This window comes from Cheilinus undulatus, linkage group 7 (genome assembly GCF_018320785.1).
Source record: "Cheilinus undulatus linkage group 7, ASM1832078v1, whole genome shotgun sequence".
Taxonomy (NCBI): Eukaryota; Metazoa; Chordata; class Actinopteri; order Labriformes; family Labridae; genus Cheilinus; species Cheilinus undulatus.
In genome coordinates, this window is record NC_054871.1 from 917,505 (window position 1) to 934,090 (window position 16,586).

General features: G+C 38.3%; 1 protein-coding gene across 2 annotated transcripts in view; it reads right to left on the reverse strand.

Moving 5' to 3' along the window:
* The window catches only part of prrx1b (paired related homeobox 1b), a 59,259-nt gene extending 47,132 nt beyond the window's left edge, over positions 1 to 12,127 (reverse strand). For both annotated transcript variants that reach the window (XM_041790433.1, XM_041790432.1), the window contains exon 1: positions 11,487 to 12,127. In XM_041790433.1, coding sequence (XP_041646367.1) covers positions 11,487 to 11,733 — 247 coding nt within the window. In that variant the 5' untranslated portion in view covers positions 11,734 to 12,127. The remainder of the gene's footprint in view (positions 1 to 11,486) is intronic.
* Positions 12,128 to 16,586: the final 4,459 nt, after the last annotated feature.

Consider the following 16,586-nt stretch of genomic DNA (forward strand, 5'->3'; position numbering starts at 1 on the left):
GCTCCTGATATCAAACACATTCTGTTTAGTTTTTTTTTTCAGTCGCATTCTTTGAGGGAAATTTCTCTTTTTAAAATTTAAGATTTGATTTAATAGTTATTTATTTCTAATGTCTGAAAAATGAATGGAAGCATCAAATATTCCTTTTGTTTTATATACTGGACTGTTTTTAAAAGGCTGCTGCAGAGGAATGCTGCAAAGTTTCACTGTGTTCTTGGTTACGTCTAAGGGTATGATTCCCGGGTTTAAATCCCGGACGAGCGCCCACATATGTTACGGCCTCTTAAAAATGATTAATTCAAACCACAGAAATAAGGCTCGCACTAAAGAGACCAGCAACACAAAGGACACAGAAGAAGGTTTGGAGTTTCAAAATAATAATCCAAGCTTTATCTTTAAACACAAAAATCAACCAGTTAATAAATGAAATCAATGAAATAAAAAGGGCTGTAGGCGCCGGCCAAACAGAACAAAAGAGGGGTGGTGGGCGTGGCTAACCGCGCAATGGGCCATTGGACCAGCCACCACCCCGAACTAAAACTACCAAACCAAGAAGAACCTAACTGTCTGATCAGGAAAAGAAAACAACGAGGAAATAGGACTACCGGCGAACTACAGCCAAACTAAAATAGCAAAACCCGGAAATCTGAACATGCCCGGGATAAACGAACGCTTGGAAAATTAATTAATTAATTAATTAATTAATTACCCAAGGAAGAAGGTTTAAACAAACACACCTCCTCATATTTGTCCAGGAGTGTGTGGCTCTGTCTGTCCCTCTAAACACTCCCCTCCTCCACCCTGAGAGCTAACGGCGCTCAGGTGTGCTGCAGCCAACAGGTAGAGGGAGGAGGGAGACCGGAGAGCTGGGACCCACATATTCCAACCTGTTTGGATTCAAAATGGTGAATTTGAATCATATTTTGACCTTTTAAACAAAATATTTCAGATTTCCTCTCATGTTTTGACCTTCCAACTCCGAACCTGACTTTTGATCTCATATTTTTACCTTTTAATGTAACATTTAAACTGGTATTTTAACATTTTAAACCCATGATTTTGACTTTCTATCTCATTTATTTGATTTTTAAAACTTTTTTTTTAACTTTTAATAATGTATTTTAACATTTTGAACACATACATTTATTTTTTTTTATCAGTTTGAACTCTTAAAATTATCATTTTGACTTTTTAATCTCAATTTTTTTTTTAGGTTTTGAGGTTTTGATCTAAAAAAACAATGTTTAACCCCTAAATGCCTGTTGTATCATGTTTGATCTTTTATGGGAACTCTATCTCATCAACAGGATCAATAAATTACTTAAAAATATTTTTAATACAGGCAGATAAATTATTTCAAAAAGCCCTACAGTGGATTATTGGTAGCCAAAAACGTCTTAATGTATCAAATGTAATACAAAAAAATATTTGTAACTTTATGGCAATTTTTATTTTTTTGTTTGAAGGTAGAAGGTGAAATAAATATTTCAGTTACTTAAAATAAGATTTTTCTGGCTATTATTTGTGTTTTCAGGCTTTAAGGGGTTAAAGTTCATGGTTTAATGGTGACCCCGTTAGGCCCTCGGGTTAGACCTAAATCCAGAAACTGGCTCCGGCTGCGGTTGAGTCTGACCCCCCAGTCTAAAGGTTTAAATGTTTATTTTCTCTGCTGGGTGGAGGATCAGCAGAATGAGGTCACTCTCAGCTGTTTTCTGATTGGATAAAACAGCGGGGGGCGGGGGGTAATTAAACCACACGTTGACGACCAAACAAACAAACTGTGTTGGTATGGAGAAAAGAGTGAAAGCGTCCTGATCCAGATAAATGTTGGTTTTCTCCTGATTTAGAGATTTTCACTCTTCAGCTATCCTGAAAAAACAAGATCAATCCTCCAGACCTGAAGAAGACAACCAAGATTTTCTCCTCATGGAAAACAGAGTCAGCGTGTCCGCTGAGGGCTTCCGTACATCAGGGATTTCTGTGACCCACTTTTGGGCCCTGCCCCACCTGTTGAGAACCACTGTGTTAAACTACTGAGTCCTTCACACCGACGGAGAGAGAGACCGTCCTGTCTTTGGATCTGGTCTGGTTCTTGGTGCTGCACGTTGGAGCAGCGGTTGGCCTCCTCACAGTTAAAGACGGTTCCTGGTCTGAACCCCGCTCAGACCTCCTCCTGGTTCCTGACCCAGGCCTTCATTAGACCAGCAGGTCCCAAACTTGGACCCCGTTATCACCAGCCTCCGATGGGACCCTCCTCTGCATCCTTGATCTACCCCGCTCAGCCAAAGAACGGGGGCCGCCACGGTCCGTGGAGACGGTTTAGGAACACGGCGACAGACTCGGAGGAGTTTTTCTAAAGTCAGATCTCAGCTCAGAGCTCCAGCTTTGCTCTAAGTCTAACTCTAATGAGGATCAAATATTCGCCTCTGATCATTCCTCAGGTTCTGGAGAAGACCCCGACCCCCCAGAGGAGTCTCAGGACCCCCGCGTCAGGGGGTCTCCAGGACGGCCGGGTCTGCAGTTAGAGGTTCTTTAAGCGTCTGTCATGTTAGTTTTCATTCTAACATTCATCTCTGAACATTAGACTCAACTACGGGCTCCTGTTTGGTCCATAATTCTCACAATACTCATAATTCTAACGCTGTGAAGCAAAAATGTAATCCCTCAAATAAATAAATATTTCTGCCTGATTTTTTAATGGGGATATTTTATTATTTACACAACGATGTGAAGAAATTTGTTTTAATTTCAGTGAGTTTAAATTTATTCTCTGTCTTTAATCACATTTAGATTTTCTTCCTTTTTAAATCTGGTTTTTATTTCAGATTAGTTTTATTTTTTTATTTTTGTGTTTCTGCAGCTTTGAGTCAGAGTTTATATGATAATGTTTATTTAAGTTACTTTATGTTAATTTATGTTAATTTAACTTTATTTAACTTTATTTCAGTTTGTTTTATTTAAGTTTATTTATGTTTATTTATTTTTATTTAAGTGTTTATTTAAGTTTATTTAAGTTTATTTAAGTGTTTATTTCAAACATCATAACTTTAAAACAAGGATGTTTTCATATTTGATTAAATGTGTTTTCAGTAAAGTTGGGACGGACATTTATTCATCCTTTTATTTTCTCATATTTAAATAAAAACCTGTTTAAGACCCAGCGAACTCATATGAGGACACATCCCGGCGTTCCTACATTTAGATTTTCATCCTTTTTAATACGTTAATATTTTTATTTTGTTCCTGCAGCATAGGAAAATCTACTATTAGAATTTTAGAGTGTCCCTGACATACTGGGAGATTTAACTCTGAAACTTTCAGGAGTCTTCTCTGAGATTTTCAGGATTAAATCTGGGAATTTTGGTTTATTTTTGTATATGAAAGAGTTTCATTAGAATGTCTGTTTTCACTGTGAAATTTTGGAGTATTTTGAGGAATTTGATCTGATTTTTTTTTAGAATAAAAATGCATCAGAATTTTTTCAGTATGCTCATGAAAATTTAGGAAATTTATCTTTTAATTTTGGTAACTTTATTGAGAATCAGGTTGTGGGGAATCCTGAGAAATTTCTAGAATTTAATGGAATTTTCAGGAAATGTGTTGCTCGGGGAACTTTCTTTTCATGGGAATATTTTTGTTTGTTTTGGTGAATTTGCTTTGTGATTTTGGGGACTTCTTTAAATTTTCAGGAATTTAAATAGGATTTTTGAGGATGTTTTTCATTAAAATTTAAGGAATATGATAAAGTTTCACTGATTTTTTAAAGAAATTCTGGGTTACTTTTAGGGGGAAACTTGAAAAAAAGTGTTTAAGAATTTTAATAGAATTTTTAGTTTGTTTCTATGAAATCTGTGTTGATATTTGACTATTTGATCAAAATGAACTCCTGTTCAAAGAGGAGGCTGAGCTTATAAACGTATCAGGTCTAAACGGCTGGAGAAACTGCAGTAAACTAAATCCGTCCACTCCTCCTCCTCCTCATCCTCATCTGTGAGTCTCTGATTATTGATTTCTCCTCCTGTCGTCATTCTCGCTGGGATCAATAAAGTTTTTAGAGTCTCTGATCCTGATTCTAATTATCAGAGATCCAAAATCACAGATTTTAAATAAAAGCAGATTTGTCCTGTTCAAACAGACTGAGGAATATTTCTACACCCCTGCTGTTCAGAGTGAAAGATTTCTGCAGAGGTTTAAAAGCTTCAGGAGTTTCTATGAGAGGAAGGCTCCGCTGCCTCCTCTTCAGTTTACAGCGATGTTTAGATTTAAATCTGACTCTAACACCGTCATTCATTATTACAGCAGTTCTGTTCTTAATCTCAGCCGTTCATTCAGGGAGAAAAACTCAGGAGGAACCTTCAGTGACGGCCGGTTTTATTGATGATCATATTTTTCTATGGTTGTTTTTCCTGTTTTTATTGATTATAAAAATGTTAACAAACACAAACCATAACCCACATCACCCCATGTACAGTCCTTATCAAATATATCAGACCAGCTGTCATATCTGTCTCAGAGACCATCCAGCATCATGAAGGGCTTTAATGCCGACTCCTTCATTTTCAGTCAGCTCTCCACGTTTTACCATTTTGAACAGGAATGAGGAATTTCAAACTGAATTCACCCAAATGTGAGCCGGCTCACTGGGCTTCTCTGAGAAGTCAGAAATGAATCAAGCATAACATTCAACCACTAAAACTAATTTTTCTCTTCAGGAATGACAGTAAATAACTATAATCTGACACATTCATCAGAAATATTCATGTGCTTTACTATTTTTACAGATTTTTTGTAAATCAGTAAATTGTAAAATTCATGGATAACAATAATAATTCTATTGTAGCATTAAAATATCATCTGGGTTAAAGAGCTTCTACATATTGGTGTATTAACCATCGCAGAAACATGAAAATGATGTTGGTAATTACCAATGCTGTTAATGTAGGGCAGCTGTGGCAGAAACCTGACTGTGGTTAGGGTTAGGGTGTTTGTTAAGCTCTGTATCACCGACCCAGAATGGTAATTTAAGATCCCTAAGAGCCCTTTCATTTGCTGTTCCCAGGTCCAGACTGGCTACCAAAGGTGACCGGCTGTTTGCCACCCCACCAGGGTATTGGTATTTTTATCGTGTTTTCATCATCTCCGTCTTTACTGTTTGTTCTTGTTTTAAATTTGTCCCTGTTTATCCTGATTTATTCTCTGCATTTTGTTAAGTTCTATATAAATAAAGTTATTATTAACACAGGGGCCACAATTATGGAGGAGGGGGCCGCATGAGGACCCCAGGCCGCAGGTTTCCCACCCTTGGTTTACGTGTGTTTGTCTGACTCCTTCAGTTTAGTTTTAATGATAACACACTCATTCACACACCTCTGTTCATGGTTTCAGTGATTTTAAGATTCTATTAAATATTTTATTTTGCTGCTGGATTTTTTTAGCTGTTTTCATATTTACAGGATTTTTCTGAGTTTATGTTTCTGCATCTAAAAACATACATTTTTTCTGTGTTGATGTGAAAGCTTTTTTCTGCCAAATCCTCACCTCCACACTTAAAATAAATAAATAAATTAATCAATAATAATAATAAAATCAGGATATTTTTCTGATTCTTTAGGACTAAACTGGAACTCTACAGCTCATTCTTCCTCTCTGTAGTTTTTATCAGCCTGTAGATATTTTTATTTAAATTTATTTTAAAGTCTCCTCCTCAGTCTGAACCACAGTCGATGGTTTTGGGGGTAAAAGCAGATTTTTTTTCTCTGATATGAAAACAATCTCAGAGTGTTTAGAGCTTAAATTTGGAGTTTGAGTCAGAGATTTTAGATTTTAAAGCTTTGCTGTTCGCCTGCGGCCTCAAATTTTTCATCCAGACTTTTTCACAGAAAACCTCTAAAAAGTCTGGACGGGTGGTTTCCTGCGGAGCGTTTTTGATCCGCTCAGTATTGATTTTTACTGAATTTCACTGATTTTTATTGATTTTGTTTCAAATATGTGAAATACAAAAATATTGATAAAAACAGATAAAAGTTAAAGAATGAAAACAGGTGTCGCTGGCGTCAGGCTAAAACCTCTTATGTCCATAATAGTAAATAAATAATCAGTGAATTTTACATTTATTGCTGAACGCTCTCTGTGGGCATCTTTGAACCTCCGTAGATGAATCTAAACTCTGACAGAAATAAAAGTTTATCAGGGAGAGAAAAATGAAACCCTGGCAGACGGAGATACGAGGAAGCAGCTGTGGACATCGTCTCCTGTTTTCAGCTGTTGTCCTGATTTATCCTCTACCAATCAGGGATCAATAACCTTTATCTTTGATGTTTGTCATGTTTGAAGAAGAGCAGCACATAAAGATGAAGGTGTTAAATTCAGCCATAAATCAGGAATGATTCAGTTTTATTATAAACTCAGAGAATTATTGTCATCTACACTTTTAAAGTTTTTTATTAGAAACATTTTCATAAATTATAAATTAAAAACTCCAAACTTTGGACTTTCTTTATTTTTCTCTCAGTGGAAAATAAAATTAAATATGAACTCTAAAATTATCTGTCAGAGCTGAGACGATGATTTTTTATTTTAATCCGTCAGAATCCTGATTCCAGTCGTTTTCTCATGAATCCAGAATAAATCGAGTTAAATTCTCTCTAAGTCAGGATTTTTTATTCTGAATTTCTGCTAAATAAAAATGTGATTCTGAATTACAGTCCTTAACAAATATATCAGCCCAGCTGTCATCTCTGTCTCAGAGACCATCCAGCATCATGAAGGGCTTTAATGCCGACTCTTTCATTTTCAGTCAGCTCTCCACGTTTTACCATTTTAACAGGAATGAGGAATTTCAAACTGAATTCACCCAAATGTGAGCCGGCTCACTGGGCTTCTCTGAGAAGTCAGAAATGAATCAAGCATAACATTCAACCACTAAAACTCATTTTTCTCTTCAGGAATGACAGTAAATAACTATAATCTGACACATTCATCAGAAATATTCATGTGCTTTACTATTTTTTCAGTTTTTTTGTAAATCAGTAAATTGTAAAATTCATGGATAACAATAATAATTCTATTTTAGCATTAAAAATATCATCTGGGTTAAAGAGCTTCTACATATTGGTGTATTAACCATTGCAGAAACATGAAAATGATGTTGGTAATTACCAATGCTGTTAATTTAGGGCAGCTGTGGCAGAAACCTGACTGTGGTTAGGGTTAGGGTGGAATAATACGTTTGTTAAACTCTGTAGGTGGAGAAATCAAATTTTCACACTAACGATAAAACTTCCATAAATCCTGGGACAGTCTGCTCAGAAAGATTTAGTTCATGTTTTTATCTTTATTACGTTTGTTTTTACTTTTATTGTTTTTATTGTGACGTTTATTAAATTTAATGTTTCATTTTCTGTCTTCTCTCTTTTTTCCCAGCTGATAAATATTTATTTGATTTTATTTGATCTCTTTTGGAGACGTCGCCCAGGCCTCTCCGGCTCAAACTTCTACAAACTTTTATTGTTTTTTAGAGTAAATTTCTGCTCTGTCAGCCTGAAAACAAAGAAATCAAAGATGCAATAAAAGAAAATCACTGAGGTCTAAAAACTCCAGAACTTTATCATTTCTATCTAAAAATCTTCACTGATTATTTTAATCAGACTTTTCTGATTTGTAGAAAATTCAGAAATTCTTTTTCATTCCTCTTTTCTCTTCTTTTATTAAGTTGATTTTTGTTTTAATTTTTATTATAATAATAAAAATGTGACATTTTTAATCTTCACAAATTCTGACGCTTTATCCCTTTTTCTTTCTTTCCGTTGATTTTTATTTCAATGTTGGATTTTTTAAAGTCTGTTCTCTAAACGCTGACAGCTTTTTGGATTCTCTGACTCGCCGTATGAATATTCCTCTCTAAAGCTGTTATTATTATTATTATTAGTAGTAGTAGTAGTATTACTATTATTATTATTAATAGCTGTGTTATTATTATTTTTATTAGTATTATTATTATTATTATTATTATCATCAGCTATGTTATTATTATTATTATTATTATTGTTCTTGTTGTTGTTTTTATTATTATTATTATTATTGATATTGATATTATTATCAGCTGTATTATTATTATTATTATAATAATTGTTGTTGTTGTTTTTATTATTATTATTATTATTATTATTATGATTATCAGCTGTATTATTATGATTATTATTATTATGATCATTATGATCATTATTATTATTATAATTAATATTATTATCTGCTGTATTATTATTATGATGATTATAATTATTGTTGTTGTTTTTATTATGATTATTATGATTATTATTATTATCTGCTGTATTATGATGATGATTATTATTATGATGATGATTATTATTATAATTAATATTATTATCTGCTGTATTATTATTATGATGATGATGATGATGATGATGATTATCTGCTGTATTGTTATTATTATTATTATTATTATTATTATTATTATTAATAATAATATTATTATCTGCTGTATTATTATTATGATGATGATGATGATGATGATGATTATCTGCTGTATTGTTCTGCTGTAAAGGTGGCTGCGGGTCACTGAAGGCTCTAAATCGCCTCTCTCTCTCTCTCTCTCTCTCTCTCTCTCTCTCTCTCTCTCTGAGTTTCTCAGTTTTCTCTTCCTCAGCTGAAGATCTCCGCTCTAACTGTGACAAACGATCTCTCTCCGTTCCTGTGAAAATGTTTGACAGCACGAAAACAACCGAGAATTAACGAGGTGAGCCGAATCTCACAGATTTAAACCTTTAAAACAATCAGACATCCACTAGAGAGAGAGGAGAGTTAGAGCCTGAGCTGTCTGAGGAGTTGGAGTCCAGTTTAACCGGATAAACCGGATTTTATTACAGAGAAATCAGAAGTCAAACCCCGGCTCTGGCTGCGCTGTGAGCGGAGGATGATGGAGCTGAAGCCGCTCCATCCCTCGCCAAACTCGGCCTCCATTTTACGCACAAACGGCGGAGGCAGTGGTGGCGGGAAACTGGCTCTTTTTACATTTGTGCTGATAAAGCAGGGGCGGATTGAGACATTTAAAGGGTGATGAGGCCCTTCTGGTGGACTTTAAAACCACCAGAGAAAATGTCGGAAGCTTTTTTCTCTAAAGTGACGAAGACAAGGAGAGGATGGAGAAGAATGTTACTCCATCAGTCTCATTTAGATCATTATTTAACTGGATGGAGAAGAATGTTACTCCATCAGCTTCATTTAGATCATTATTTAACTGGATGGAGAAGAATGTTACTCCATCAGTCTCATTTAGATCATTATTTAACTGGATGGAGAAGAATGTTACTCCATCAGCTTCATTTAGATCATTATTTAACTGGATGGAGAAGAATGTTACTCCATCAGTCTCATTTAGATCATTATTTAACTGGATGGAGAAGAATGTTACTCCATCAGCTTCATTTAGATCATTATTTAACTATAAAAATAAAGTGTATGATCGCGGGTTTCAGGCCGTTCACGCTCTTCTAACTCAGTAATCCACATGTTTGTGGGGTTTAAATGTGTTGCAGCTCTATCAGTCACCTTGTTAATAATTAATGCTAAGCTTTTATCTCGGAGCCAGACCAGGGAGGAGTCCAGGAATCTTTCCTTGGATCATTTGATGCTGCTTTTTGCGCTTTAGCCTCTCACATCCAGAATCCTCCCTCCCTGGAAGAATCCTCACTGCAACCTTCAGCCGGAGGCTCATTGATGCACGAGGCCCAAGGAGAAGACCCTGAAGGCTACGGCACCAGTCTCTGTTCTTACTGAAGCAGACTGTGCGTCGCTTTTACGCACGCTGATGGAGAACGGACTTTATCTTTCTTCTGGAGACAAAATCAAAGAACAGCTACACCACACCTATTCTGCAACCGCAAGAGTCACTTCAAGAATATGAGAGAGAATTATTTAATCCATTCATCCCTCATGTCTGTCAGATAACAACGATCACTGAGCTGCCTGAGCGCTAAATGTGGCCTCCTTTCTCTCGGGTTTAGAGGGTTTTATTGCCAACCTTTATAAACACAGTGAGTTTTTTATTCATGAAAATTTAAGCTTGATAGCCCGGATATATGTTGGAGCAATCAGCGGCAGCTTGTCTGGAAGTATCCGCTCCTTAATCACCAAACTCGGCTTCATTTTTACGCACGGGACGGTGACAGAAAAACTACATTTTTTAAGTCAGACCTGACAAATATGAGCCTGGAACTGAAACACCTGTGTCTAGTCATCTCTGCAGCCCCTGGAAATATATGTAAAATAGATTTGAACCCTTTTTTAATTTGATTTGATTAGAAAAAGATCCCAAAGCTGCCCGGTCGCTAAATGTGGCGTTATTTGGATCATGTTGAAGGTGATTTTTCCCAGAGTCTGTCCAGGTGTTGGTAAACTCTCAGGCCTTTTTACTCTAGAAAAACAGAATTTATTACCAGGATCAAAGTTTAGGCCGTCAGCGGCTGATGACGGAGCTGTATCCGCCCCTTAATCACCAAACTCGGCTTCATTTTTACGCACGGGACGGTGACAGAAAAACTACATTTTTTAAGTCAGACCTGACAAATATGATCCAGGGACTGAAACACCTGTGTCTAGTCATCTCTACAGCCCCTGGAAGTATATGTGAAATAGATTTGAACCTTTATTAAATTTGATTTGATTAGAAAAAGATCCCAAAGCTGCCCGGTCGCTAAATGTGGCGTTATTTGGATCACGTTGAAGGTGATTTTCCCCAGAGTCTGTCCAGGTGTTGGTAAACTTTCAGGAACTCTGCGAGGCCTTTTTAATCTAGAAAAACAGAATTTATTACCAGGATCAAAGTTTGGGCCGTCAGCGGCTGATGACGGAGCTGTATCCGCCCCTTCGCTCACCAAACTCGGCTTCATTTTTACGCACGCACGGCGGAGGCAGAGGTGGAGGGAAAACTGACTTTTATACCTTTGTACCATGAAAAACAACTCTAAAACTGCTCCACAGGCGCAGCAGCAACCACTCTAGTCATATTAAAATTACATTTCATATTTTTCTGCTGAATAAAAAGATCAAAAAGCCTCCTGGAGGAGAAACGCGGCCTCATCCCGCTCATGTTCAAAGAGATTTATGAGCCCAGAGTTTGTCTCGTAAGGTTCCCTCACTGACCATGTCCACCAACATCACCATAGCTCACTGACATCAAAGTGTTAATGGTAAATTAATGGCCGTTTGGAGGGGGAGACGTCAGGCATGATGCATTGCCAAAACTCACTAAAGGATTCCCTCCATTCATGCGCTCAGCACGCAGACACACGCCAGGACCTAATGAAAACAAATGACTCTCAGCCTGTCATTAGGGCTACATTTGGAGGAGATTCTGCAGAGATGGAGCCTGATAGCGTGAGATTCTGCGCTCAGAGAGGAGGAACTGAATAAGTTACTGAGGAGTTTTTAACTTTTCAAACTGCAGGCTCCACAGTCCTTTCACTTACTCTCCTGCTGGGTCGTGTCGCTCCCGCTGGTCAGCCCGGGAGACTCCAGCATATTCCTCCCCGCCTCCCCGACGCTCTCGTCCGCCTGGCTGCCCACCATTTCCGCAGCCTCTTCCAGATCCAACAGGTGGCTCACCGAGAAGTTCTTTTTGGCTTGCAGGTTGTCCAGGTTCGACGTGATCGGGCTCTCCAGGCGGTTTGATATCGAGGCTTGCCTGTCCATTACATGTGCATAGCTAGAAGTCATGACGCAAGAGGGGAACAGCGGGAAAAAAGGAGCTGCAACAAGAAGAAGGAGGAGAAAGGAAACCAAAGAAAAGCGAGCAGAGAGGATCCTCCAGCGCCTCCAGGAGCCTCAGAGAAACCCGGAGAAGTTCACATCCAGATCAGAGACACTTCAGCAGACTTTGTCCTCGCTTGTTTTTCCTCATCAAACCTCCAACAGACGATCCATCCAGCTCCAAACCAGACTGCAGCTCGTCCTGAGGGCGGAAAAAGTCCTCTGAGGAGAAAAAGGAGAAGAAGAAGCTGTTCCCAGCCCGCCCGAGTCACATCTGAGCAGGAAGAGGAGCTGCTGCTGCTGCTGAGGATGACGGTGATGGCGAACAGATGCGCAAGGCTCCGTGTGTGCGCAAAGCCTGCTCAGGAGGCAGGACGATTCTGCCGCTCCTCCAGGCTACACACCCAGTACCCCCCCCCCCACCTCTCTCTCCCAATAAAAAGAGAGAGAGAGGGCCCCATAATTACGTGGCAATGCCTTCATGTTGTGTGTGACGTTTCACAGGCCCCCTCCCTCCCAGAAACATCCCCATCATCAACACCCACTCCGGCCTGTTTTTGTTGCCCTTGCTGGCAGAGCTCACGGCCTAATGAGGGTCTGCAGGGCCGCTTCCAGTCGTTTGGAGGCCCCGGGCAGAGGCCGACATCAGGCCCTTAGCCGACATCAGGCCCTTACCGCTGACTTAGAACCAGTCCTGACAAGTGAAAAATAACATTTTAAAGAACCTTTCTCAGGAACCAGAGCCAGAAAACTAGAGAACACAGCGAACAGTAGATAGACAGTCTAGTTCTGCATCCTCCTGTCCTTCTTCAGACCAGAACAGACCGGTTAGAAAAGAAGAATCAGCTCATCATTAACAATGATAATAATAATATCATCATTAGTCACATTCCCATCATGGAAAAGGGGGCGGGACTGCCGCCAAAAGTCGCCAACTATAGCACACTTTTTGGTAGAAATAGAGGGAAATTGGCACCAACATCCCCAGCTTCACCAACATTCTGTAGGTAACATCAAGCTTATAAAACATTCCATTCTTTCCTTTGAAAATGAATGAAAGGGTTCATCCTTGCCTGTTAAAACTACATCAATCTCATAAAGAATTACATTCTTGACATTGAAGGTGACATCATCTAAGCTTATAAAACATTCCATCCTTGCAAATGAAGATGACATCAAATTTTATTAAACATTCAATTCTCTCTAAAACATTCAATCCTTGGCTTTGAAAATGACATCCTTAGATTTTATAAAAAATTCCATCCTTTCCTCTAAAGAAAACTCTAACAGAGATTACAAACATTCCATCCTTAGCTTTGTATATGACATCCTTGAAGCTTATAAAACATTCCATCCTTGGCTTTGAATATGTCATCCTTAAAGTTTATAAAACATTCCATCCATCCTTTCCTCCAAAGATAACTCTAACAGATCTTACAAACATTCCATCCTTGCCTTTGAAGATAAAACAAAAGTTTAAAAACATTCCATCCTTTCCTTCCAAGATGCCTTGAAAGCTCATGTATAGTGGTTTCAAGGTTGGCATGTTTTATAGGATGACATCATTTTCAAAGGCAAGGACGGAATGTTTTATAGAATATACTCATTTGCAAAGGCAAGGGTGGAATATTTTTAAGAAATTGCTTATTTACAAAGGCAAGGATGGAATGTTTCAAGGATGACATCCTCTTCAAAAGCAAGGGTGGGCACACAGTCTTGTACAGTAGGTGGTTGCATGCAAATATAGTGGTTTCAAAGATGGGATGTTTTATAGGATGACATTTTCAAAGGTAAGGATGGAATATAGTTTTATAGTAGGAGGCAGTATTGGTTGGTTTGCAGGATGAAATGTTTTATATGATTACATCTTTAAAGGCAAGGATGGAATGTTTTAAAGAATGATATTTTCAAAGTTGAGGATGGGCATACAGTCTTCCACAGTAGGAGATTGTATGGACACAGTTGGTTTCAAGGATGGAATGTTTAAAGGATAACATTTTCAAAGGCAAGGATGGAATATAGTTTTATAGTAGGAGGCAGTATTGTTCGATTTTAAGGATGGAATGTTATATAGCATAACATCTTTAAAGGTAAGGATGGAATGTTTTAAAGAATGTGCTCATTTTCAAAGGCAAGGATGGAATGTAGTTTGATGGTAGGAGGCAGTATGGGTCAGTTGTAAGGATGGCAGCGCTTGTAGAAAGGCTCCTGATCAGTCAAATGAACTGGACTTTGACATGCAGTCCTCTTGGACTTGTCTTTCAATCATAAGTCACTTCAGGTATATTTAAAGGAATGTTAGGTTTTTTAATCTCTAATAAAAGGTCACAATCACAGCCAACATCCCCACTTCTTCCCTGATGTGCAGTATTAGTCCTGGATTTGTCCCTGTGATTCTCCAAACTCCTGAACCAGTCTACTGAGTGGAGAAACGGCTACAGGTAGTTTCTATCAGGCGTCTGTCGGGGGGGGTAAGCATGTCTGCTTGCATTGGACACTAGGAGGAACTTTGTTGATAAGTTGGGATATGTAGACATCAGGGGTCATAGGTTAAAAAGGTTAGAATGCATGGGTCTATTATCACACAGAACGGAGGCCGTGATATACATCTGTGATATTTCAGCATGGTGGAGACCAAACCAGAGCATGTGACTATCTCATATGCTTCACATCGTTGGTCTTTGGATCTGATTTCTTCTGTCCTAGTTTTGTCTGTGAGTCATCGCTCCCTGCAGAACGCTGCTTCAAAAACCTGCAGAAATTTTCCCAGCTGCCCCGTCGTCCTCTCTCATTTCACTCGAACATTTGAGCTCTTAAAAGTCATCAGTTGTAAACTTACATTTTAATCGCCCTCGGCAGGTTGTAGCTCGACCAATCAGAGCTGGAGGAGAGTCCCAACGGTCGGGAAAGTCCCCTAAACCAGAGCGGAGACTTTGGGGGATTTTAAGAACCTGCAGATACTCAAAGACAGAAAAGGATCTAACTCAGAACAGGGCAGCGCTAAGGAGATGCATCAGAATTATTGGCCTTGAATTTAAGATTTTTGAGAGATTTGGGGTTCTCTAAACATCACTGAGTCTGTAAAAATGCTTTAAAACACATCAGAGAAAATCCCTCTGTGGTTTAACTCATCAATGAAAAACCAGCTCTAATCTCCAGATTTAATTAGCTGAACATGTAAATAAAGCAGGGCCAGGCGCGAAAGGAGAAATGTTTGCAGTGAGAAGACGCTCGGCCTTGTGGGAAACGTGCTTATAAACTTTACAGAGTGACTTTCTCCTCCGTGTTTGAACTGGTATGGTTAAGAAGGAGGCCGCTGGATGTTTGAGGTGATTTGGGGGAGGGTTATTTCTCTTTTTTAAAGACGGGGGGTTTCATGTGTTCAGATGGCAGCAGTGGACTCGGAGCTGCCATAGACATCCCGTAGCTTCCAGCCCCCCGATCTGGGAAAAGAACACTTGATGCCATCAAAGAGACGCCGATTGAATCCAGATGTGGCTCTCTCGTTCTTTCCATGTATTTAATGAAGGCGCAGGGATAGAGTAGACTTTTTCATCATTAGTTTTCCCTCCAGATTCTCTTTTCCTGCCTACAAGTCCGTTCTGGTGCCAGCCCTGAGAAAAAAAGGCCTCCCCGTGTCTCAGACTCTCGGTCTTCTCCTGCGGGGCCCCTCGGCTTTGTTCAGACTCGATGTGAAAGCGGCCTGTTTGCTCCGCCGCTGCACTTTGTCTGTGGCGAATGGAAACGTCAAACATCTCAGAGGGAAATGCCAGCCCGCAGAGCCGACGTTAGCGGGCGGGAGCAGAAGAGACGGCTCAAACCGACGCCGTGCATCCAAGAAATCAACGCGCTTATGATCCAGAAACCAGTTTTTGAACGATGCTGAGTGCATCATTTATCAGACAACAGCATGGGGAATTAAAATTGAAACATTCCATCCTTTCCCATGCTTCTGGTAGATGTAAGGACATCCAGAGCACAGATGGGGTTGTGACGATCCTTCCTCTAAAAAACCCAAAAGCTTCAAAATAAAAGCTACTTTGATTTATTTAATAATATTATTTATTTTATTTGTAGCTAAAAGTCAACATGTTCAAAATGAGAAGGAAACAGATTAGGAGTGCTAATTTTTCTGGAAAACCTAATCTCCTCCTATAAAAATAAAATCTTTAACCCTTAGAAGCATAAGCGTGGTCAAAAATGACCCCAAGCATTTTCTGTGGAAGTTCAAAGGTTAACCCTAGGAACCTTTGATTTTTATCAGCTGTGACTGTCAGGTTTACATTTACTGTCCATCCTCACATCTAACTCCATAAAAACAGGATTTTCAAAGGGAAAAACTCAAAATCAAGGTTTATAACGGTCAAAATATTAGATTAAATTTGAAATCATGAGTTTAAAAATGTAGTTAAAATTTTAAATTATGAGTCTAATCAGTAAAATGTAGAATTAAAAGTGAAAGTAAGGGTTTAAAGGTCAGAATGTGACTTAATATTTAAAACTGAGACTCTATAGGCTCAAAATATGACATAAAAACTTAAAATTATGAGTTAAAAAAGTCCAAATTTTAGATAAAATTAAAAATCATGAATTGAAAAGGTCAAAATATGACTTCATATTTGAAGTTGTGAAATTAAAAGGTTAATGTATGAAATAAAAAGCCAAAATCATGAATCTACGTCCTGAACACGAATGTTTTTTTTCCACATTCCTGACTTTTTATCTGATTATTCAGACTTTTTCTACATTTTATGAAAAGGATATCTGAAATAATCCAGGCTAAGTTTCGGTTTTTATACTGGAGGAAATCTGCAGACCTT